This window comes from Convolutriloba macropyga, chromosome 1 (assembly GCF_964194025.1).
Source record: "Convolutriloba macropyga chromosome 1, txConMacr16.3, whole genome shotgun sequence".
Taxonomy (NCBI): domain Eukaryota; kingdom Metazoa; phylum Xenacoelomorpha; order Acoela; family Convolutidae; genus Convolutriloba; species Convolutriloba macropyga.
This window is the reverse complement of record NC_134468.1, coordinates 57,676,375-57,700,690: the sequence shown is the minus strand read 5'-3', so window position 1 is coordinate 57,700,690 and position 24,316 is coordinate 57,676,375. Positions and strand designations below refer to the sequence as shown.

At 38.7% G+C, this 24,316-nt stretch overlaps 1 protein-coding gene across 1 annotated transcript; it reads right to left on the bottom strand.

Moving 5' to 3' along the window:
* Positions 1–6,248: 6,248 nt before the first annotated feature.
* On the bottom strand, positions 6,249–23,182 carry LOC142344524 (MFS-type transporter SLC18B1-like). The gene is made up of 2 exons (XM_075396295.1): positions 22,963–23,182; positions 6,249–7,543 (listed from the first exon to the last, which is right to left on the bottom strand). The coding sequence occupies exons 1-2, from the start codon at positions 23,180–23,182 to the stop codon at positions 6,249–6,251; spliced, it is 1,515 nt and encodes a 504-aa protein (XP_075252410.1).
* Between the last annotated feature and the right edge of the window lie 1,134 nt (positions 23,183–24,316).

The following is a 24,316-nucleotide window of genomic DNA, read 5'->3' as shown; positions in this document are numbered from 1 at the left end:
TATCCTGAAAATATTGTATGTAACTTTCCAGAAAATAATGCAACTTGCACGAAAACGGTGAAAAATTTGCTATTTAAGGGAGAAATCTTTTTTGTAACAATGAGCACCATTTTCTGAAGTAAGGCCAACTTTTGTTTCACTGAAAAACACCTCAAAAAACATTTAAGTAATTTGAAGAAATTACTGAAGAAATGTGAAGGAATTATGGCAAACGTTTGATGATTGCAATATATGCGTATACAAATATCAACTAACATCTTTAAAAAATTCTGAGATGGTTCAAGGAAGCTTTTTTGCAAATTAGGTTATGCCAGAACTTTTAAAAAGCCCTTCCATTTTTCCATTTTTTTAATGTGTTTTTGTTCCAATGGATTTCAAATGAACTTCATTTCTCTGATATCAGATCAGAACCCGGCAATCAAGTCCTAATCGAAATCAAGTCCTAATCGAAACTTTGGAATGTTGTTCTTGACTAGTGAAGAACTAACAGTCATGAAGTTTTGTAGTTAACCTAACCAATACATTTGATTTTCTGCGCGCCACGTAATGACTATTGAGCGAAATAGACTGCTCGCAATCGAAGTTTTCAAGTGCTTAAAACGATTGAGCTCGAATTATATCTACGGCTCAATCGAATATGATACTTGAAGCTCCATAGTTGTGTTAGAGTCGTATTCCTTGGAATCAAACAGTGGAAGCACCCACTTGACCGTCCGTTTCCAGAGCACATCATGTATATAAAGCAAAAATTAGTTTTTATTGTGCTCAAAAAATTATTGCAGTTTGATTTGTTTGGCGTCTGCTACTGTTAGAATAATTTGACCTCTTAACCAGACATACGAAATTGGTTATCTTCTGAGCGTGTTACGGCATATCTTCTATTTGCTAGGAGACAACCCCAGAAGACAAGAAAACAAAATACGAAGTTTGCATTACATGTTTTTAAACTGCTCTCTGTAGAAAGAATAAATAAACAATGAAGAACATAACACAATTAAAGGGATCGGGACGGACCTATAACTAAAACAGTTCATAAACAGCACAAATAATTTTGTTCATGGAAATCCTGTACATTAATTTGGCCAGTTGTATCAGAATTGAGATTCTCTTCTCATCTGTTTGTTTTGAGTTTTCTCAGATCTTACAACAAATTTACGGAAAAATATAGGTTTTTGAAAAATCAGAGCAGAAACTAGGTGCAATGATTTTCTATTTGTCTCATGCCATATCTGCTTGACCTTAATCAACATTAATCAATTTTGAACATTTCAATCAGAAATTTTGTTCCACTACTAAAGATCATTCCCCTTAGAGTACTGTAAATATAGTTTTTCGAACAGCACTGATAAGTCTTCTCAGTATAAATCTGAACTGATTTAAGATGAAAAGATAGAGAAAAAGTAATTGTAAAATTTGCAGCAGAAAGAAACATTAAACAAAGTTGATTATTTCAACTTGAAACTTTTTTCCAGTTGTTTGTCCAATTTAACAGACAATTGCTCAAAGTGTAAACGAAAAAGCAAATTTGAGGAAGAAAATCAATCTCAAAAACAAATGATGAATTTCGGATATGTATCGAGAAATAATAGCAAAAAAACCTTTAGGCGGCATTCGACGCTGACTTTATAATCTCCCTAGGAAACAAATAAGACCTTTGCTTCTTTAAACACAGCCATAAAATAACAGAATTAAAAACAAATGCTGGCAAATCTCATGAATTAAAAAATTATTCACGAAAACACTTTGTTGGCGACATTGAAACCTTGAGTTCTTCTCAATAAACGCATACATTTTTCATTGGGCCTCGTTTGCACATGAAAAGAATTTTTCAAAAAAATTTCCAATTTATTAATAATTTATTAATATGTTTTCAACGATTTATCATTAATTTATCAATTTATTAATAATTTTTTCAATTTATTTTTTCAATTTAAATTGTTCAATTGTTTCAACCTCTAAAGAACAGACTTGTTTGCAATTGGGACAGAAAAAGAAAAAAAGATACAATCTGAATGTTAATAAAAAAAGTCATTACTTTCCTCTTGTCAAGAGTCAGATACATTAGTTTTTATCGAGTGGAAGTCATATCAGTGACATATATGATTACAAAGAAAACAAACATAGTTCACATACGGAATCAAAAAAGCAATTAGAGGGATTGCGATTATGTCAGTGTTATAAAACATAAGAAACAGCTTTTGAGCCTTGTATGATTAACGGAAATTACGTATGGTAAAACTATGATCATTGAAAGTGATATATGTTTTTTTATTGTTTGCAGTGAATATTGCATGTAACTTTCCAGAAAAAATCCAACTTGCAAGAAAATGTGAAAAATCAGCTATTCAAGGGAGAAATCTCTTTTGTAACAATGAGCACCACTCTATGAAGCATCTGACAGATTATTAAACACGGTACTGACTCTACCCATGAGTAAAGCCAAGCTTTGTATCAATGAAAAAGTCCTCTAAAAAGAATTGAATAACAATGTCAAGAAATTATGGCAAAGGTTAGATGAGTGCAACATATGTTTATAAAAATATCAACTGAGATCTTAAAAAATTCGGAGATGGTTTAAGGAATCTTTTTTTTGCAAATTAGTTTATGCCAGAACTCTTACAAAAACCTTTTTATTTTTCCATATTTTTACATGTTTCTGTTTCAAGGAATTTCAAAGGAACTTTTATTTCTCTAACATCAGATCAGAATAACCCAGAAAATGTCACCTTATGAATCATATAGAGAATTTAACGCATCCAAGGAATTTTACGACTCTCGAATTAATTTTTTAAATAAATTGATTTAATACAAAAATATAGTTTTACATTAATAACAGATCATTGCAGACCAAAATTTGTTACAAGGTTGTTTTAAAATTGCAGTAATGATCAAAATTTTGATTAATCATTTTTAAAACAAGCTTCTGTAATTTACCATGCTTTTAAATAAACGTTCAAATTATTTAAACATAAAAAAAACCTTGAGCACAACATATCCTGAAGATCGTTTTGTCAAGAAACAGAAAATCTTTGAAGTATCTCCTTGCTCCTGGATTGGGTATTGTGTCAAGATTTTTTTTAAAAAAAGCGTTTAAGATGAAAAATAAAAAAGTGCAGAGTTTGCTGCGGGACATATTAACCAAAGTTGAATTTTTCAATCTGAGAATTTGTTCCACTGCTAGAGATAATCCCAATAGCATACTGAGAATATAGTTCTTCGTACAGCACTGGTAAGTCTTGATCACTATTATTCTAAACTGATTTAAGATAAAAATAGGATACAAAAAAAATTCTAAAATTTGCAGCAGAAAGAAACACTAATCAAAGTTGACTATTTCAACCAGAATTTTGATCAGCTGTTGGTTGTCCAATTTAGTACACAAGTGCTCCCAAATGTAACTGAAATAGAAAATTGGAGGGAAAAAGTCAATCCCAGTCATAAGATTACAAAATTAAAAACAAACGCTGGCAAATTTCATGAACTCAATAAATATTCTCGAAAAAGTTGTCGTGAATGTCTGAAAACCGTGAGTTGTTCTCAGAAAACGCAATTTTTTCCATTGGGCCTCGTTTGCAAATGAATGGGACTTCTCAATATTTGAACCTCTAAGAAACAGACTTGTTTGTGATTGGGACAAAAAATGAAAAAAAAATTGCATTAACTTGGGTCTTGTCAATAGTCATATACATCAGTTTTCAACAGCTGGAAGTCATATCAGTGACATATATGATCGCCAGGACAACAAACATAATTCCAGTACGGAAAAAAAATCATTAGGAGGGAGTGCGATTATGACAGTGTTATGAAAACTATGAAACGATTTTTTTGTATTATTAACAGAAATCATATAGGGTAAGACTATCATCATTGAAAAAAAGGATATATTCTTTTTATGATTTCCAGTAAATATTGTATGTAGATTTCCAGAAAATAACCCAACTTGCACGAAAACGGTTTAAAATCAGTCATTTAAGGGAGAAATGTCTTTTGTAACAATGAGCACCTTTTATGAAGCATCTGACAGATTATTAAGCACGCTACTGACTGTATTCGTGAGTGAAACCTAGATTTGTTTCACTGAAAAAATCCTCTAAAAAGAATTGAACAACATTGTGAAGAAATTATGGCAAACGTTGGCTGAGTGCAACATATGTCTATACAAATATGAACTAAGATCTTCAAAAAAATTCGGAGATGGTTCAAGGAAATTTTTTTTAGCAAATTAGTGTATGCCAGAAATCTTACAAAAATCTTTCCTTTTTTTCCATATTTTATATGTTTTTGTTTCACGGGATTTCAAACGATCTTTATTTCTCTGATATCAGATCAGAACACCCTCTGAATCATAAAAGGAATTTAACGTATATAAAGAATTTTACGATTCTTGAATTTACTTTTTCACTAAATTGATTGAACACAACGATATAGTTTTACATTAATAACAGATCATTGAAGACCAAAATTTGTTACGAGATTATTTTAAATTTGCAGTAAAGATAAAAGTTTTAATTAATCATTTTTGATATAAGCTTCTGCAAAAACAGCAGGAATGATTTTCAAGCATTTCATACGTTTTTTGCAAGTGTGACAAAATGATATCCCATAAATATAAAATTTGTTATTCAAATAATTTGTATTCTCATGAAACATGAAAACTGTACTTGTTTAAACTTAAATCTTATTTATGTACATAGAGTAATAATAAAATTTCGGTTATACAGTTTTCAATAGAGCTGTACAATTATCAAACAGATCATGCGCATCAACTATTGTGGCACAATGCAATTTTTCATAAACATCAAAACAACTAAAATTCATTAAAATTTTCAATTAAATTTTTTAGATTTTTGTTCGGACCTCAGCTTTATCATGCTTTGAAAAAAAAACGCTCAAATTAATCAAACATTTTAAAACCATCAGCACAACATATCCTGACAATCGTCTTGTCAAGAATCGGGAAATCTGTGAAGTATCTCCTTGCTCATGGATTGGGTATTGTCAAGACTTTTTTAAAAAAGGCATTTAAGTTGAAAAAAATTTATTATTTCTATTATTCTAAACTGATTTAAGATAAAAATAGGATATAAAAAAAATTTCTAAAATTTGCAGCAGAAAGAAACACTAATCAAAGTTGACTATTTCAACCAGAACTTTGATCAGCTGTTGGTTGTCCAATTTAGTACACAAGTGCTCCCAAATGTAACTGAAATAGAAAATTGGAGGGAAAAAGTCAATCTCAAGAAAAAATACGACCTTTGATTACTTGAACACAGTCATAAGATTACAAAATTAAAAACAAATGCTGGCAAAGCTCATGAACTCAAAAAATATTTACGAAAAAATTGTCGTGAATGTCTGAAAACCCTGAGTTTTTCTCAGAGAACGCAATTTTTTTCCATTGGGCCTCGTTTGCATTTGAATGGGACCTCTCAGTATTTGAACCTCCAAAAAACAGACTTATTTCTGAGTGGGACGAAAGATGAAGAAAAGACAGAGCAAAAATACAGTCCGAATGATAAAAACGTCATTGTTTCGAATAAACACATAATAGATGATTTGGCAACAAAAATTCAATATACAAAAAAAAATAATGCATTTTTGATCAATGTTCATTCAAATTATTAGCATAAGGTCGCCAAATTTTTATTTCCAGAACAGTTTCATAGAAAGGTAAAAATAGCCCTCATCTGAAAACATGATGTTCGTGTGAGCAGTTTTCATAACTGCACTACCGCTCAATTTGACAAATTAGGCTAAAGACACATTTTTGGTGCCTTATGAAAAAATAATGCTGAATTTTCAAAGCTTTAGGAAAAACTTTATTCAGTGGGGCAGGTTCAAAGAACTCTCTTTTAACTTTAACCGTTAAACCGATGAGACAATTTTATCATGTTAAAAAAATGGTCAATATTTGGAAAAAAAGTTACGAACAATGTCAACAAAATAACGGAATTCAACCTAATGTTCCGAAAACTTTAAACTTCCCTAACTTCATAGTAAAAAGTGAAATTCAAATACATCTTTTCCATCTGACATTCTACGCTTGATAAACTTTCTATTGATACCACTCACAACTCTGTACGATGAATATAACGATCGACAAAAATTGACTGAACAGAGAAGACAACAGTTGAGCATATAGTTCCTCCCGCATCAAAGTGGGTCGGAAGAATCTTAAAAGCAGAGAACAGCTGCGCAATAGACTTACATATTCATTGATTTTAAATTGTTTTTCTATGCAACAAAAGTTACTTTCCAATGAAGTCTGCTGACCTGCTCATACTAGATAATAACATGGAGGCAACCGAACTAGTAACCATTCGATCATCATCAGTATCAGACGAGACATCGAAATATTTTTCGCTTTCGGTTGTTTTGTCAAGTCTGATCTTGCTCAAATCTTCACAATCTCCTCTTTCATAATACATTCTTTTAACAAATCCATTCTTGATCATGAAAAGTATAAACCAGATACCGGTCGCAGTTAACATCAATGTATATGTTAGACACATGTTGTAGAATCCGATTTGGTCATTCAGGTATCCTCCGATCACAAAAGAGCCGAAGGTTCGACCAACAGAAGTGATTAAATTGTAGCAAGATGCAACAATAGTTTTAATTTGTTGCTGATTTGTGTATCCTTGTTTTATGGCAATTTTTTCCAGAATTAAATACATCGGATTCATTTGAGTTGCAGCTGTAAACCCATTGGCTGCCAAAATCAACACACCCCAAACGATGTGTTCCAGAGATGGTATCAAATTGGGCAAAAAGATCCCGAATGAGAAAATGGGTGCAGATATTAGTGAAACTAATCCTACATAAGGTCCATATCCCATTTCGACCAGAACTCCTACTATAGGACCCATTACGAAATAGGAAACTGAGTTAGCAATAAATATGTAACCAATGGTTTCAGACGACAGCTTCAAAGTGTTTTCAAAGTAGAGAGAATAAGCGCTGTCGCGAATTCCAGCAATACAAAATACAGTTGCAACGGGTATGATAACTGACAATGAGGAAAACCGAGTTAAGAAACGGAAATAGTCAGTGCTTCGCATTTTTGCTTTTGCTTTTGCTCCTCTTGAAGGAATCAAAACACATCCAAGTATAAAAGCTATCATTTCAATCGTAGCTACAGTTACAAAAGGTGTTTTGTAACCACCCAGAGGCAAAAGTAAGCTCCCAAAAGGAGGACCTAAACAGAAACCGAGCCCGAACGAACTTTGGATAATTGACGTTACAATCCCAGCTTTTTCAGGGTACATTTGGATTGCTACCGGCAACGCAGTTGAGTACAGCATTGATGCACCCATTCCATTACAAATTCTGCAGATAAGACATGAAACAAAGTAAATTGTTCCATCCGGAGCGTCTTCCAGAACACCAAATGCAGCAACTGAAACGCTCGACCATAACACACCCGCTGAGTAGAAGAATTTTATATTGTTGTTGTTAATTGTGCTCGCAACAACAAACGAAAAACAGAGGTTAGCTATGTCCAGACATCCAACCACTATTCCAATTTGAGTTTGGGTCAGACCTACAAAGAAATGTTCTCTTTCATAGGACAAAAACAACTGATACTCAAGACTACAATATTTTCATAATCATTATATCTAGTTGCAATCAAAGCACAGTTTTTGTTAATTTAAAAACGTACGTTTAATATTGAAAGAAATCTTCCGAGAATCACTTTTGAAATACAAGTACTGCCCAGGTTGAGGTCGCGCTCGAAATCACCTCTGATCAGACCGTCCCAGACAAGTGGGACCTCTGATCAGACCGTCACAGACCGAAGTGACCTCTGATCAGACCGTCCCAGAACAAAGTGGCCTCTGATCAGGCAAGTTCCAGACCATTGTCCAGACAAAAGTGCGCTCGAAGCCTTTTCCAGACCATGTAATTCGAGCGCACCGGGAACATGTGTGCGCTCGAAACTCGTCTGATCAGGGGTCACTTCGGTCTGGCCACCTCGACCTGGGTACATAATGTTTTACGATTATTCGTCTCAGAGACTAAATCTATATTCGCTGTGAAAATATATTCGACATCATGTCTCAAAAGGCAGTCTGAAAGCAGCATGGCAATTTCCTTATTACTAATTTCAATCATTTTGATCTAGCATCAAGTTTTAATTTCTTGTTTGACCCTAGCCCAAAAGACCTAACAAAAAAGACTCAAGAAATGTTCGGTATGTTTGGTTTCAAAGGTTAGAAATTTTTGGTATGATCGGTTTCTTAGCTTCGGTATTTTGGGTTTAAAACGTTAAAAATTGTCGTTTTTGTTCCATACAAAATTAGAGTATGTTTGTGTAAAATGTAGTTGTCAATTGCCATAAAAATTTTCTAATCATGAGGTATCCTTTACAAGAGGTATCTTTTAAAACATGCCTCTTGTAAAGCAATTTTTTCGAAAGTGAAAATTGATTGACTTTCTTTAAAATCTGTTGAACTTTGATGGGAATTCAGTTCATTAAATCACGCTGACTCAGTCTTGATATGATCATGAGAAAGCAAGAGCATAAATCATTTTCTCATTTTTTCCTATGGTTTTAACTATACCAATGGTTTCTTACGTTTAAAAACGAACATACGTACTCTAAAAAAACTGAACATACCTACCGCCAATGTACGTTTGAGATGAAAAATACCGAATTTAAAAAACCGAACATACAGAACCTAAGCAACAGAACATACCGAAGATTATCTTTTGTTTAAACTGAACATACTGAATCTAAGAAACCAACAAACTGATTATTTTCCTCTTTTCGTAAAGTTATTTCTTATTTACCATTGTCGTGCAACAATCAAGTCAGAAGTGAAACTTGAAAAAACAATGACTTTTGTCCTTATCGCAACCAAAACGAGTTGGTTGTTCCCGCAACTTAAAACTGATATAAAAAACTTAACAAACTGTCTAGAACAATGTAATTGAATCCTTATCTACATTCTCTTACATTTTATGGGCCTTAGTACACTCAACGTAAGATCTTTAGTCTTGTCTCCTCGATCTTCGACCCAATTGGGATAATGTCGCCATCAACGATCCGTTTCAAAATAGTTCTTCAAGAACTGTGGAAACTTGGGAAAAATGGGATGAAAAAGTTGCCCCTCAAGTAGTTAAACCACTTCAAAAGAATTTGGACTTATACTTTTCTTCACCAGAAGTGACATTGAACAGAACTCTCAATAAGAGTTGCCATTCACCAGAAAGTGAAAATGAAATCCATGTATTTGTCGACGCCTCAGCTGTAGCAGTTGCAGCCGTTGCATACTTGAAAACAGTTCCTAACTTAGCCACTGATGTTGAAACTTGTTACTTAAAAGGCAAATGCAAAGTTGCTCCAATTAAACAAATCAACATACCCAAATTAGAGTTGGAAGCCGCACTCATCGGAGTGCGCATCCTTTCAACCATCATGAAAGAGTCATCGTTTCACATTACTCGTTCTACACTCTGGACATATAGTCAAGTTGTACTTGACTGGTTATCCACAACCAAGAATTAACCTGTTTTTGTTGCGAATCGCATCAAAGAAATCCTTGCATCAACTGATGCTTACCAATGGATACACGTTACCACCAAAGAAAATCCAGCTGACCACGGGACCCGTGGTCTCAATCCAGACGAAATACCAGCCAAGCGGCTAACAGCGCCAGCATTTCTTTCCACAAGACAGCTCAGTGCTCCTGAAAACTCTCCAAAGCATGTGCTAGCAACGCATGAAATTTCACGCAATTTGTCGGAGCAAATAATCGACCCGACACAGTTCTCAACTTGGAACAAGTTGCTCCTGACTTTAGCAACAGTCTTCAATTTGGTCTTTCGGATTAGAAAACAAAGGCCTAAAGATCAGCAGTATATAACAGAAGACGTCATTCTTGCAAGAAATCGGCTGATCGAAATGTCGCAGCAAAATTTCTTCTTCTCAACAATCCAAGCCCTGAAACGTGGTTCCAGGATAGATTCAAAGAGCAAAATCCGTTCGCTCAATCCAATGTTGGACAACAATGAAATGCTTCGGTCATGCGGAAGATTGCAATTTGCGCCAAATAACCTCGAAGTCGAGAAAATTCCGATTATACTGCACGCAAAAGACAAGATAGCGAGACTCTAAATAGAGCATGCACACAACATTTGCGTTCACCAAGGAACAGAGCCAGTGAAAGCTTTTGTGCAGCAAAGATACCACATCATTGGCCTCAGGAAAACACTTTTGAGTATAAAGTACCGATGTTTTCTCTGCAGACGATTTGCCGCTCAAAACATTCAACCTGTTATGGCTCCCCTTCCTTCCTGCCTGCCGTTTTCCGTCAGACTCTACTCAGTATCCTTCCGCGAACAGCGGAGTCGACTTTTTTGGACCCTTTTATATAGAAGATGCCAAAGGACAGATTGAAAAACACTACGGCCTCATCTTCAATTGCCTGGTTACTAGGTGTGTCCATCTAGAAGTTTGTCCCGATCTCAACACTGACACTTTTCTAAACGCTTATCGACGTTTTGTAAGCCGCAGATGTCAGCCAACAACAATGCTCAGTGACAATGGCAAGACATTTATTGGTGCATCTGAGGAACTAAAAAGATCTGTGAAACGTCTCAACAACGACAAAATCTACAAAGCAATGGCAGCAACGAACACAACCTTGAAGTTCAATCCTCCCTATGGACCTCATTTTGGCGGTATTTGGGAGCGCTTGATCCAGACCGCGAAACGCACTCTATTGATCATTCTAGGCTCCAGAAGATTGTCGCTTGATGTGTTCAGGACAATTCTGGTCGAGACGGAAGCTATATTGAACTCCAGACCACTAACCATTGTCGCTGACAATGAAATGCCTCTCACACCAAACCATTTTCTGATCAACAGACCGTTCAATTCTCTCCCACCAGGAAAGTTTGACAGCCAAGAACCCACCAGTTTCAAGTTTCGGAAGAATGTGCAGCAAATGGTCAACCATTTCTGGAAACGACTCGTCAAGGAGTATCTTCCGACACTGTTAAAGAGGTCCAAATGGAGCGATAGTGGCCAAACACACTGAGAGTCAACGACATTGTTTGGATTCTGAAAGATATGACTCCACGTGGAATTTGGCCCCTTGGACGTGTTCTCGAAGTCTACCCTGGACGAGATGGACAACACCATGTGGTGAAGGTGAAAACGGCTTACGGCACGTACGTTCGCCCGGTCTCCGCGCTCGCACGCGTTTTGGCTAATTAGCCCATTTTTTCTTGACCTTTTTGCGAAACAGTTCTCTAGGCAACTTGAGTTACACCCTCTATGACGATCTGGTCAACCGTCTGTGATGAGTTAGTTGGCCTCCTCTTTCCCCTGGAGCATGTCGTGCAACAATCAAGTCAGAAGTGAAACTTGAAAAAACATTGACTTTTGTCCTTATCGCAACCAAAACGAGTTGGTTGTTCCCGCAACTTAAAACTGATTTAAAAAACTTAACAAACTGTCTAGAACAATGTAATTGAATCCTTATCTACATTCTCTTACAACCATCATTATTTTAAAATTATTGTTTTAAAATTGAGACCTTATGCGTGGCAAAGCTCAAAAGCCGCATAGTTTTTGAACTTTCGCAAATGCTGCAGGCTTAAATTACAAATGGCAGTGCTACAGTATGTCCTAATCAGGTATATCTAATTTTTAAACATTAATAATGTCACTTTTAAAACTAGCAACCATTTACCTCCGCTTTTCTTGCAAACAAAAGCGAACAAATCTTTTTGCGAAAGAAAATTTCAAAGCATCTAAACTCTGCTGCTTGTCAATTTTAAAAAGAAATGCTGAAAATTTAGCATTTTATTTGAATAGGATACAGGCCAAACCGTATCTTTCAAAATAGACATTTTCTCCCGCTCTTTCACAAATATAGCGCATAATTATGTCAAATAATTGCTCGCATCAAAGAGTAGGAGCAGTTGTTTGTCTAAAAGGCACCTGTTTGACAATTTTGAAAAACACAAGCTAAATATCAAGTATGGGAGGAAATAATTGATATTAACGGTTAGTTTTTTAACAGTGGCTGTTGCGAACGCAAAGTAAGCGTATATATATAAACTAAGCAGCGTATGTTTGTAAGCGTGTAAGCGTATATATTTGAATTGAATAGCAAGCAATCAAGGCGGCATAGCGCAGACGGTAACGCACTGGACTCCGAATCGAAAGGTCGCTGGTTCGAGCCCCCGACTACGACCAAATTGGCAAAGCAAAATCAGTATTCTAATACATGTACCTTGAGCAACGGACTGTTAGAGAGCGGTTTTGGGCCGAACCAGCCCGATTTAGACTAAGATGACTTAGATATAAAATTCTTAGAGTATCAAAACGCTTTGAATGGTTCAATTTTAAGGCCAATGCAATGCCAAATTACGTCATACATGAACTGAATCGACCGATATTGGCTAGCAAAAGGCTAACAGGTAGTGTCTAGCCTTTTTGCCGCCAGTGTTACTTTGAATAACTTTTGTTAACGTTGTGAAGTGAACTTCTTATGTGTCGTATGTTATGTACACAAGCTATAGTTGGCATAAAAAGCCGTTTCTTGAATCTTATTCGATTCGTAATTGTTGAATAAAGATTTCCCGTCTTCCGTTTTGTTACATTCGAGTTTATTGTCGGATACAAGGCTCGAATATTTGGTCCACCACGTGAGAAAAAACCAGGACGAGGATTTTTCGTTCTTACATCGACTTCTATCGGTCAGGGGCCGGCTCAACGTTGGTGATAGTGTTCTGTGGAGCACTACTAGTGGTTCACTGTTGCGTAGTGTGACTTTGGCAGTCAGAGGCCGGGTCAACGTTGGTGATAGTGTTGTGTGGAGCACTACTAGTGGTTCAGTGTTGCGTAAGTGTGACTTTGGCAGTCAGAGGCCGGGTCAACGTTGGTGATAGTGGTCCGTGGAGCACTGCTAGTGGTTCAGTGTTGCGTAGTGTGACTTTGGCAGTCAGAGGCCGGGTCAACGTTGGTGATAGTGTTCCGTGGAGCACTGCTAGTGGTTCAGTGTCCCGTAGAGTGACTTTGGCAGTCAGAGGCCGGGTCAACATTGGTGATAGTGTTCTGTGGAGCACTGCTAGTGGTTCGGTGTCCCGTTGAGTGACTTTGGCAGTCAGAGGCCGGGTCAACATTGGTGATAGTGGTCCGTGGAGCACTGCTAGTGGTTCAGTGTTGCGTAGTGTGACTTTGACAGTCAGAGGCCGGGTCAACGTTGGTGATAGTGTTCCGTGGAGCACTGCTAGTGGTTCAGTGTCCCGTAGAGTGACTTTGGCAGTCAGAGGCCGGGTCAACATTGGTGATAGTGTTCTGTGGAGCACTGCTAGTGGTTCAGTGTCCCGTTGAGTGACTTTGGCAGTCAGAGGCCGGGTCAACGTTGGTGATAGTGGTCCGTGGAGCATTGCTAGTGGGTCAGTGTCCTGTGGAGTGACTTTGACAGTCAAAGGCGTGGTCGGGTAACTTCATAGTGACGTGAGGAGCATAGAGTTCCAAAACTGTAAGCTCAACTGTTGGGACTACTTTAGTAGTTGATCAGACGTTGTCAGACTCTTAAACTTGGTGCTAATATTTTACACTGGCGGCACATATTTAGCCTAGATATACTTTTGAACCCATAGCACTAAGCCGAAAACCTTCGGGTGCTCAGTTAGCCGAATAACGTTGAGTGCTCAATTAGCCGAATAACTTCGGGTGCTCAGTTAGCCGAATAACTTCGGGTGCTCAGTTAGCCGAATAACTTTGGGTGCTCAATTAGCCGAATAACTTTGGGTGCTCAATTAGCCGAATAACTTTGAGTGCTCAATTAGCCGAATATATTCGGGTGCTCAATTAGCCGCATAACTTTGGGTGCTCAATTAGCCAAATAACTTTGGGTGCTCAATTAGCCGAATAACTTCGGGTGCTCAATTAGCCGAATAACTTCGGTTGCTCAGTTAGCCGAATAACTTTGTGTGTTCAATTAGCCGAAAATTTTTTGGGTGTTCACTTAGCCGAAAATTTTTTGGGTGTTCACTTAGCCGAAAAATTTTTGGGTGTTCAATTAGCCGAAAATTTTTTGGGTGTTCAATTAGCCGAAAAATTTTTGGGTGTTCACTTAGCCGAAAAATTTTTGGGTGTTCAATTAGCCGAAAATTTTTTGGGTGTTCACTTAGCCGAAAAATTTTTAGTGTGTTCACTTAGCCGAAAAATTTTTGGGTGTTCAATTAGCCGAAAAATTTTTTGGGTGTTCAATTAGCCGAAAAATTTTTGGGTGTTCAATTAGCCGAAAAATTTTTGGTGTTCAATTAGCCGAAAAAATTTGGGTGTTCAGTTAGCCGAAAATTTTTGGGTGTTCAATTAGCCTAAAATTTTTTGGGTGTTCAATTAGCCGAAAATTTTTGTATTCAGTTAGCCGAAAAATTGGGTGTTCATTTAGCCGAAAACTTTTAGCAGTTCACTTAGCCGAATTCAATGCTTTTTATAGTAGGTGCTAGTTCATTGAGCCGCACAATAAACAAACTACGGGACCCTCAGTATACACGACACCTTAATACATCTATAGCTGAGCCCGGACTCAGTTTTAAGGCCGTTAAACAGAGAAAGACCGTGCAATTTAAGCTCAAATACGAGTACCCACAGGCAAGTGAAGTAATAATTTGGCACGACGCTATAAACAATAGCTTAACACCCCATCATAACAATAACCATAGCCCACTATCTGCGTCTGAACTCATTCAAGAACTTTACGCAATCGAAAATAAGATAAAAGCTATTGTTTACTGTCCACGACAGGGCGCCCCAGATATCTTCGAGGACCTGAAGCAAACAAGTTTCGTCGTGGTTCACGTCATAAAAGACCTCCTATCAAAGCTCAAAGCCAAGGATCCTTCGATTCTAAACGACTATTTGCAACTTCATCCGCCCTTCTGCTGTGAAATAAAATCATTCTCTATTGTGAGATTTCATAGCGCCAACCTAAATTGTCTGATAAAAAAGACCAGACCAAAAAGGCTTAACCAGCGCCGTCGAAAAGCTCGAGCAAACAGGGCTGCCGCTCTCGAGGGGAACTCTGCTGACGAGCCGTGGCTAGCTTAAGTGCAAGGCTATAGCTTGTTTGCAGTTTTTTCCTCGTTAGTGGTTGATCTGTTCTTTTGAGCCTTTAAGAAACTAATTTCTAGTCCGTTTCCCAATTCCTCATAGTGTATTTGATTTACGAAATTATTGCTGGTAACGATTCCCCTTTCTTATTCTTTTGCTGGTAAGAGTCATCTGAAATTCTGGATATTGTATTAAGTGTGCCTAATTCATTGAAACAAATATCTAACCTTTAATACCGTTGTTTTCAAGATGGAAGCTCAGGCCATCAAGTTGTCTGAAACTAGATCTAAAGTTGAATTAAGTGTGAATGACTTGTACAAAAGAATCGACGAAGCAATAAATAGTAAAACACGAAAAACAAAAATCGAGACATTAGTTAACAAAGCAAAGGAACTCTTGTCAACAGCAATTGACAAAAACGATCAACTGGTTCAGTTAGCCTCACGACATTCAAATAAAATAAAACTTACCGAGGAGCTTGAACTTTGGCTCAAAGAAGCAAGCGAAACTCATGACAATTATGTAGCAAAAACACGACAATACATTGAGCTCAGTGATGAGACAATTGGTGAATCAACATTCCGCCGAAAAACATCAAGCTGTGGATCGAAAACTGTCTCAATCTCGTCTAGCCAGAGGAGAAGAGAACAGGAAATAGCAAGACTTCAACGAGAAGAGATTGAGAGAGAGAATGAGAACACAATCAAACTCGCTCAACAAAATTATCAATTAGAGCTAGACACAATTAGCGAAGAGAACAGGAAAAGATTGTTTGACGCAAAAGTCAAGGAGATTCGGGCAATGGAGTCATCCGATGAGAGCCTTGATGGTGATCTCGGGGAGCAAACAATTTTAAATAATGATAAAAATTCTGAGCGTGTAACAGAATGAGTTGACAGTTCAGTGGCAAACAATATTTTGTCTACAACTCTTCGTTCAAACCGCGCAGAAAACGAAATTCAAGAAAATGGTTTCCTCCAAGCTTCGAACTCATTACCACCACATGAAACGGATAATCTCCTAACAGGCCCTTCGATGCTGCAAAATTCGGTGAACGCTCCAAACGCTGCACCAGGTCCGTTATTGCAGCAAAGCAATCATTCACCACCAAAGGACGGTAACCCGCGTGAAAACGTCGTCCGTACTCCCAAAGGAGTATCATATTTTTTGTCTTTTGGAAAGGAAGACAGACAGACCAGTCCGCAGGCAAGTAATAAAGTCGCTAACCAGACCGCTGATACGGGAGCATCAGCGCCTCAACCCTCACAGTTGCCAGAACCCTCGAGCTGGGCACCAGTCCCCAGCGCAGTTTCATATTTGAATCAACCAGATCATCATTTAGCAAACATAAACAACCCCACATTGACAAACTTGCCATCTATTACTTCTGATCATCAGAACGTACTATACCCTGTCCAAAACATGCAACGTAGTTTTTATCCCATGGCTAGCCACCTCCTGCCAAACATGACTTTGTGGCATGTACCTCATCCGGCAACCGTAACTTCCTCACATCCTCAACAAGTTCAACAACAAGTTTTGCAAACAAATTTGAATAAACCTGTTGTATCCTATTCAAGTGGAGGTAAAACCTACTACAACCAAAACCCGTTTTCCGCTGCCACCTTTATCGGTCAACACAACCCCTCATCGTCATTACCGGTGCAGCACGGTTTGTATTCAAACCCAATGCTGCCCTACGCAACCATGCCAGCCAATACTAATGGTACCTTCCATTCGTATCATCCATCAACATCTGTTTCTCCCGCACACGATAATTCCTTCAATGTTAAGGATCTAGCGGACGCAATAACCTCCAGTCAACTCAATCCATTACCAAAATGGACGCTTGCGCAATATAATGGGGACCCACTTCTTTGGCATGAGTGGATAGGGCAGTTCAAAATTGCCATAGACTCTCAAAACCTCTCTGATGCAGCAAAATTAACTTATTTGAAAACTCTTCTAACCGGAAGAGCTAAAAAATCCATTGAGCAGGCTGCGTATAGTGGTGCATTGTATAACGATGCCATGAAAGTTCTGGAACGGAAATTCGGCCAACCCCATGCCGTAGTTGGCGCTCACCTTGATAAACTTAACCATTACCCACCCTTAAAAATGCACAATTCGGAAAATGTAATTGCTTTCGCATCAGTAATTTCAAGTTTAGTTGGAGTTTTTCAGTCATTGTCATATGACGCCGATTTGCGTAGCTCATCTTTACTGAATCAAATGGTACAAAAGCTCCCGCCAAATCTTAAGGAATCCTGGTGTTCACATATAGTGAAAAAGCAGTGTGGCTCAGGCCTACCTTGTTAGAATTCAACGATTGGTTACAAGAAAAAGCGGACACACATGACCGCATGAAAGCAGTCAAATTTAAGACTAAGACAGACGAACCACCCGTTGTAAATAAAACAAAAACAACTTCAAAGGCTTTCGCGTCAAACTCAAAAGTTGCCGACGCAAAACAGAAGAACCCGTCAACAAGAAACGGGAACGATCTTGGTTGCCCGCACTGCAAGGCAAATCACCCAATTTGGAAATGCCCGAAATTCAAAAGTGAAAACCCAACTCAGAGAGCGAAAATTGTAGCCGAACATAGACTATGCTTCTCCTGTCTCAATGGTTCCCATCAATTTAGAAATTGTCCCAACCCACGAAAGTGCAAACAACCTGGTTGCACTAGTACACATAATATTCTGTTACAAGGTTCCGAACGCATCTTCACTAAGAACAATGCAAAGAAACTAAGTGAAACGAAAAGCGTCACGGATCCACCGCAGTCAACATCTCTAGTTACACTCAATTCGGAAAACATCTGTACTCCCAATCAAGATGGAAACTCGTCATCTTTCCCTGCTGTGTCCGACGTTAATGGTCTTTTACAGGTTAAGGAAGTCCAACTCAAAGGCCCCACAGCTAAGGAAACAAAAGTGCTGGCTTTATGTGATCCTGCCTGCAGTCACTCGTGGATTGCGGCAAGTGCTGCGGCAAGACTCAATCTGAAAGGTTCACCTCTTAAACTAACTGTTTGCGGAATAAATGCAAAACAAGTCATTGATACACTTATTACAGACGTGACAGTTAAACCATTAGGTGATAACACCTGTGAAAGTTTCGACGTAAGTCCATACATAAGAGACACGCTAAATGTTGGTTCTGATATTATCAATGTACCTCAACTACAGGAAACATATCCGTATTTAAGTGTGCTAGATCCCGTTCAGTACAGTTACTCAAATGTCGAAATGATTCTAGGCCAAGACGTTTACCATGCAATCCGACATATCGAATATTTTGAAAGCGATTCAAAATGTGCGCCCGTTGCCGTCCGTGTTCCAATTGGTTGGGTTCTAAGTGGACCTCTGCCTGCCACTTCTAGTTTCATATCCGCCTGTTTTAAAATTGTCACTGAACCGGAAACAGATCTAGCCGAACAACTGAAGTCCTGGTATGACATGGAGTCATACGGAGCTTTAAAAGAGGTTGACCCCAGGTCTTCTTCAGACCGTAGAGCAGTTGAAATACTAGAAAAGACAACTTTTAATGACGGAAAACGGTATCAAATTGGTATGCTGTGGTCAAAAGACGACCTTCATTTACCGAATAACTACTACTCAGCACTCGTTCAACTGAAGTCCCTTGAAAAAAACTTTTCAGGGACCCAGACCTCCGAGTGAAGTACGAAACGAGCATTAAGGACGACGTAGACAAAGGCTATGTGATTCAAGTGCTTAACTCTAAAGATCCCAGTGAACGGTCTAGACGCGAATGGTACTTGCCTCATCACCCCGTCGTTAATCCCAATAAGCCAAACAAGATGAGAAGGGTGTTAAATGGTGCGGCAAAATTTCATGGAAGATCATTAAATAAATCATTGTTGACAGGTCCTGATTTACTTCAGCGTTTGATTCATACTCTTATCCGCTTCCGCCAGTATCAGTACGCAGTCTCTGCTGATATAGAAGGCATGTTCCTCCAGGTTGGAGTGCTTCCTCAGGATCAACCGTGCCTTAGATTTTTGTGGCGGGAGGATCCATCAACTGATGTGATGGTATATCAGTACACCAGGCATATCTTTGGTGCGAAAGACTCGTCCACATGCGCGAATTATGCCCTCCAACGAACAGCCAAGGACAATAGCCGTCAGTACCCAGATGCATCGCAAGCTGTGTTGGAAAAATTTTATATGGACGACTACCTCGACTCCTTAGACGAACCAGAGAAAGCACTGAAGAGAGCCAAGGAACTCGTAGAACTACTTATGTTGGGAGGATTTAAATTAACAAAGTTTGTAAGCAGCGTTCCACACCTGCTCGATGAACTCGACAACAGCTTCAAAACCAATGACCAAGAAGAGCCAAAAGTTATTGGAAGTTCTGAGGAAGAAGCCTCATCACACGTATTGGGTCTGAAATGGGACCACAAAAAAGACACACTAGTTGTCAGCCGTGGAACAAAGTACGTGGACAACAAAAACGTAACTCAACGCCTAGTACTTAGTTTAGTTTCAAAAGTCTTTGACCCAATTGGGTTAGTAGCCCCCTTCACAGTTACCGCCCGACTGTTGCTGAAAGATATATGGAGGTTGAGTGGTCAAGACTGGGACAAGGTGCTGCCCGATGACATGATTGATAGGTTCAGTGCATGGAGTTCAGATTTACCCAAATTAGGAAACCTAACAGTCGCTAGGAGTTTCTTCTCTGGCGAGTTCGACTCGACCGAGCTTCATGTTTTCGGGGATAGTTCCCAGGAAGTCTTCAGCGCTGTTGCCTTCCTGAGATCAAAAGTAAGGTCAGGACCCACTACGCATACCGAAATTGCCTTTATTTTTAGGAAAAGCAAGAGTTGCACCCATGAAATGTTTGACCATACCCAAACTCGAACTTCAAGCAGCCCTCCTAGCAACGCGCCTAAAGGTAGACATATATAAAGCTTTAACAATTCCTCTTAGTAAAACGTTCATGTGGACAGATAGCACGACTGTGCTTCAGTGGCTGAGATCCTTCGATAAACAGCCCATCTTTGTTGCCAATAGGGTTTCGGAAAAATTGGAGTCCACAACAGTCGACCAATGGTTTCATGTACCATCGACAGACAATCCCGCGGACGCTGGTACAAGGGGAATGTCAGCCGATGGCCTGTGTGCCAGTAGCTGGTTGAAAGGTCCAATTTTCCTGTTTACGTCAGATTTTCCTTTCCAGCCAAATAATGAGATATTAGGCAATCTGAAAAAACCGTTAACCAGTCCCTTGGGCGATCCGGTTCAAAAACAAGAAAGCAGTCTTGCGAGCAACGTTTCCTACGAAGAAAACTGTTCGATTACACAAAATTTAGCTGCTACTTTAAACTAGTTCGGATAACCGCTTATCTCCTTCGCATCCTCCCGAAGCACGCCCATTTCCGGTCATCAGATGCTTCAATTCTTAGGCCCGATGAACTCCAGGTTGCTGAAGCAAAACTTCAGTTCCTCGTTCAATCTGAATCATTCCCGTTCGAGAAAAAACAACTTCTGGATGAAAAGCACCTTATCAGAAAAAGCCCAATCTCACCGTATACCCCTTTCATTGGTCCCAATGCTCTGATCAGATCTAGTGGCCGCATCAAACTATTAGTTGAAGCCGACTATGACATCAAACACCCCATCATACTTGATAGCCGTCACCCCGCTGTAAGGCTCTTTCTGAAAAAAGAGCATTTAGTTAACCACCACGAGGGCATTGACTTTTTGCGAGCTTGCATACAACGACGCTACGCAGTCCTGAAACTGCGTTCCGCATTACGGTCTATCAAATTTAACTGCGTATTATGCCGTAAGCGTAGCAAAAAGTCCGTTCAGCCAATGATGGCCGACTTACCGGCCGAACGTCTTTTTTATGGTTCCCCTCCCTTCTTCAATACGGGAATGGATTATTTCGGCCCTATTTTATGTATCAGTGAAACGCTCAAGTGAAAAGCGTTGGGGTTTCCTTTTCACGTGCCTCACAACACGCGCCTTGCATATTGAGGTTGTGCCATCGATGGACATGAATTCCTGCGTTATGGGAATTGAAAGGTTCATTGCTCGGAGAGGAAAACCCCGCGTCCTTTGGTCGGATAATGGAACCAACTTTATTGCTACCCAAAAGGTACTATCATTGTGTATACAGAGTTGGAATCAAAAATTCATTGCGAGTCAAATGTCTGAAAGGGGAATCTTGTGGCACTTCAATCCACCATCTGCCCCACATCATGTTGGCTCGTGGGAACGAATGGTGAGGAGTGTTAAACGCACTTTCTATGCAGTTCTTGGCAACCGACGTCTTACTGACGAAGTCTTACAAACGACATTCTGTTTAGTTGAATCAACTTTAAATAACAGGCCACTTACCCCTGTAAGCTTTGACCCTACGGAACTTGATGCCATAACACCTAATCACTTCGTTCTCGGAAACAGGTCAAGCACTGTGCCTTCGCTTTTGTCAGAAGAGGACTTCGACCACCGCAAGAGATACGTGCGAGCTCAGTGCTACGCGGACTCAATTTGGAAAAGGTGGCTAGCTGAATATGTCCCAAACCTGAATCGTCGCAGTAAATGGTCCACACCGGCAAACACAGAGCTTAAATCTGGGGATCTTGTATGGGTGGCCGACGAATTGAGCCCCCGTGGACACTTTCCCATGGGTCGCATTGAAAACCTCCGTTATGGCAGCGATGGCATTGCCCGTTCGGCTGAGATAAGGACAAATGCTGGTAAGTATATCCGACCGGTTGTAAAACTAATACCTGTTTTAGAAACAACACTTTCGGGGCCGGAGGATGTTGCGAATGCAAAGTAAGCGTATATATATATATAAACTAAGCAGCGTATGTTTGTAAGCGTGTAAGCGTATATATTTGAATTGAATAGCAAGCAATCAAGGCGGCATAGCGCAGACGGTAACGCACTGGACTCCGAATCGAAAGGTCGCTGGTTCGAGCCCCCGACTACGACCAAATTGGCAAAGCAAAATCAGTATTCTAATACATGTACCTTGAGCAACGGACTGTTAGAGAGCGGTTTTGGGCCGAACCAGCCCGATTTAGACTAAGATGACTTAGATATGAAATTATTAGAGTATCAAAACGCTTTGAATGGTTCAATTTTAAGGCCAATGCAAGGCCAAATTACGTCATACATGAACTGAATCGACCGATATTGTCAGGTAGTGTCTAGCTTTTTTGCCGCCAGTGTTACTTTGAATAACTTTTGTTAACGTTGTGAAGTGAACTTCTTATGTGTCGTATGTTATGTACACAAGCTATAGTTGGCATAAAAAGCCGTTTCTTGAATCTTATTCGATTCGTAATTGTTGAATAAAGATTTCCCGTCTTCCGTTTTGTTACATTCGAGTTTATTGTCGGATACAAGGCTCGAATAGTGGCAAACGATTGGTGATTTTAAATTAGCTGTCAAGGATCAATAGTTATTCTGAAAAACAAATCTTGCGAATTGAACTCTACAATTGAATCGTGTATTTATTTATAAATAGTACCAACACTGACGTTAATAACGAAAATTGACTAGCTTCATTTGCTGACGTAGACTTACAGCGCCGAAATCACACACAATCAACAATTTGAAGCAGATCTCCGCACATACACCTCTGCATCAATTTTGGTTGTTCCAGAGACCTCTGAATCAAGATGATTCCGGAATCCGTTTTGATAATCACTTATCCCAGACTCAATATCTCAAGAAGCACTGGGTGCCCCTCAAATCAAAATCACTAGTTGAAAAAACAACAATGTTATTTTTACAAATAAAAAAATGCAATGTACTTCTCATTGGGGTATGAGGGGGATTACTGCGTCGCGCGCGGGGGAGGGATGAAAAAGTAAAATAAAAATATATTTACCCTTCTTTTTTGCTTCATCTGGAAAAAATGGACCAGGCAGGGTTAAATTGACACCTTCGAGGATGAGAGTGAGCACACAGAGGAACGTTACAAAGCATCGAGTGAATTTTCCCAAGACAACTTCTGGTTCGATAAGTCTCTCTGACTCACTCACAGCTACTGCATGATTCACTTTCCCAAAACTGGTCTCAAAGTTGGCCACTACTTTCGTATTCTTCATAATTAATTATGTCTTTTGAGTACAGTTTCTTTTAACCAAAAAACCTGACTAATTTATTTCAAGTGAGTCAATTTAAAACAGTTCACTGCATAACAAACAGAAAAAGAGAAAAGTATTTTTTCCAGGTAATTCGAACAGAAATAAACTGAGTGTCCGAGCGATAATTTTTTTATTCCATTGGCGAAGAAATCCAGTATAAGTATCGCGCTGTTAGAAGCAAAGATGCTAATAAAATTATATAAAAGTATGTTTGCTAGATCAATGATAGGTAGGTCTAATCTATATCTAACAAACAGATAAATTTAGTTAGGATCGGCTTGTGTAAAGGTTAAGAGAACGACAATCATTGCAAAGCTTTGTTCTAAATAGCAACACAACATTAAAGATATTTACCAAGACTAAAGTTACTAATTTTGGGAGATCTAATGCCCTCGAATTCAGTGGATGATTATTAAGGCAGCTCCCCTCTCTGATATTTTTCCAGAAACCTTTTTGTGGAATAAAAGTTTGCTTTTTTATTCTTTTTTCTTGCTTCTTACGAAGTTTCTTCTGGCACTTCACAAATTTTGACGTTAGAAAAACCTTATACTTTTTTGGAAACTGTCTCTTATACGCAACATTAGTTATAAAATATTTCGACTATTCCTCGAATTTTTCTCTCAAGACGGTGTTGAAAAGGCTCTCAGTGGTATTAATGTGGAAAAAGAACTCAACTCGGAACAGAAAAGCAGGGGAAAACATGTCGAGATGTGTTCCATTTATTAGGCAGATAAGAACGGGTGGCCAAAGTGCGGTTCGATTGCACAGGTGGGCTACCAACCAAAACCTGCTGAAGAACTGAACAATAGCGATATTTCCTCCTCTGATCGTTAGCGACCTAAATTTTATTCCATTAGGGACAACAAAAAGATCTTTGAAATCCTATAACTCTGTAGTATCGGAAAACAGACGCAACTTAGGACTAAAATAATTGTTGCATAGCCTCAAATGCTTACAGCAAAAGAAATAAGTCCTAGCCAAGCGCTAATTGCTTGACTAAGGGAATAAATTTTAATCAGATGAATTCATTAACAGATATGAATAAAATATATTTACATGCAAACTAAAATTATGTTTTAAGCTTCGTTTCTTTTC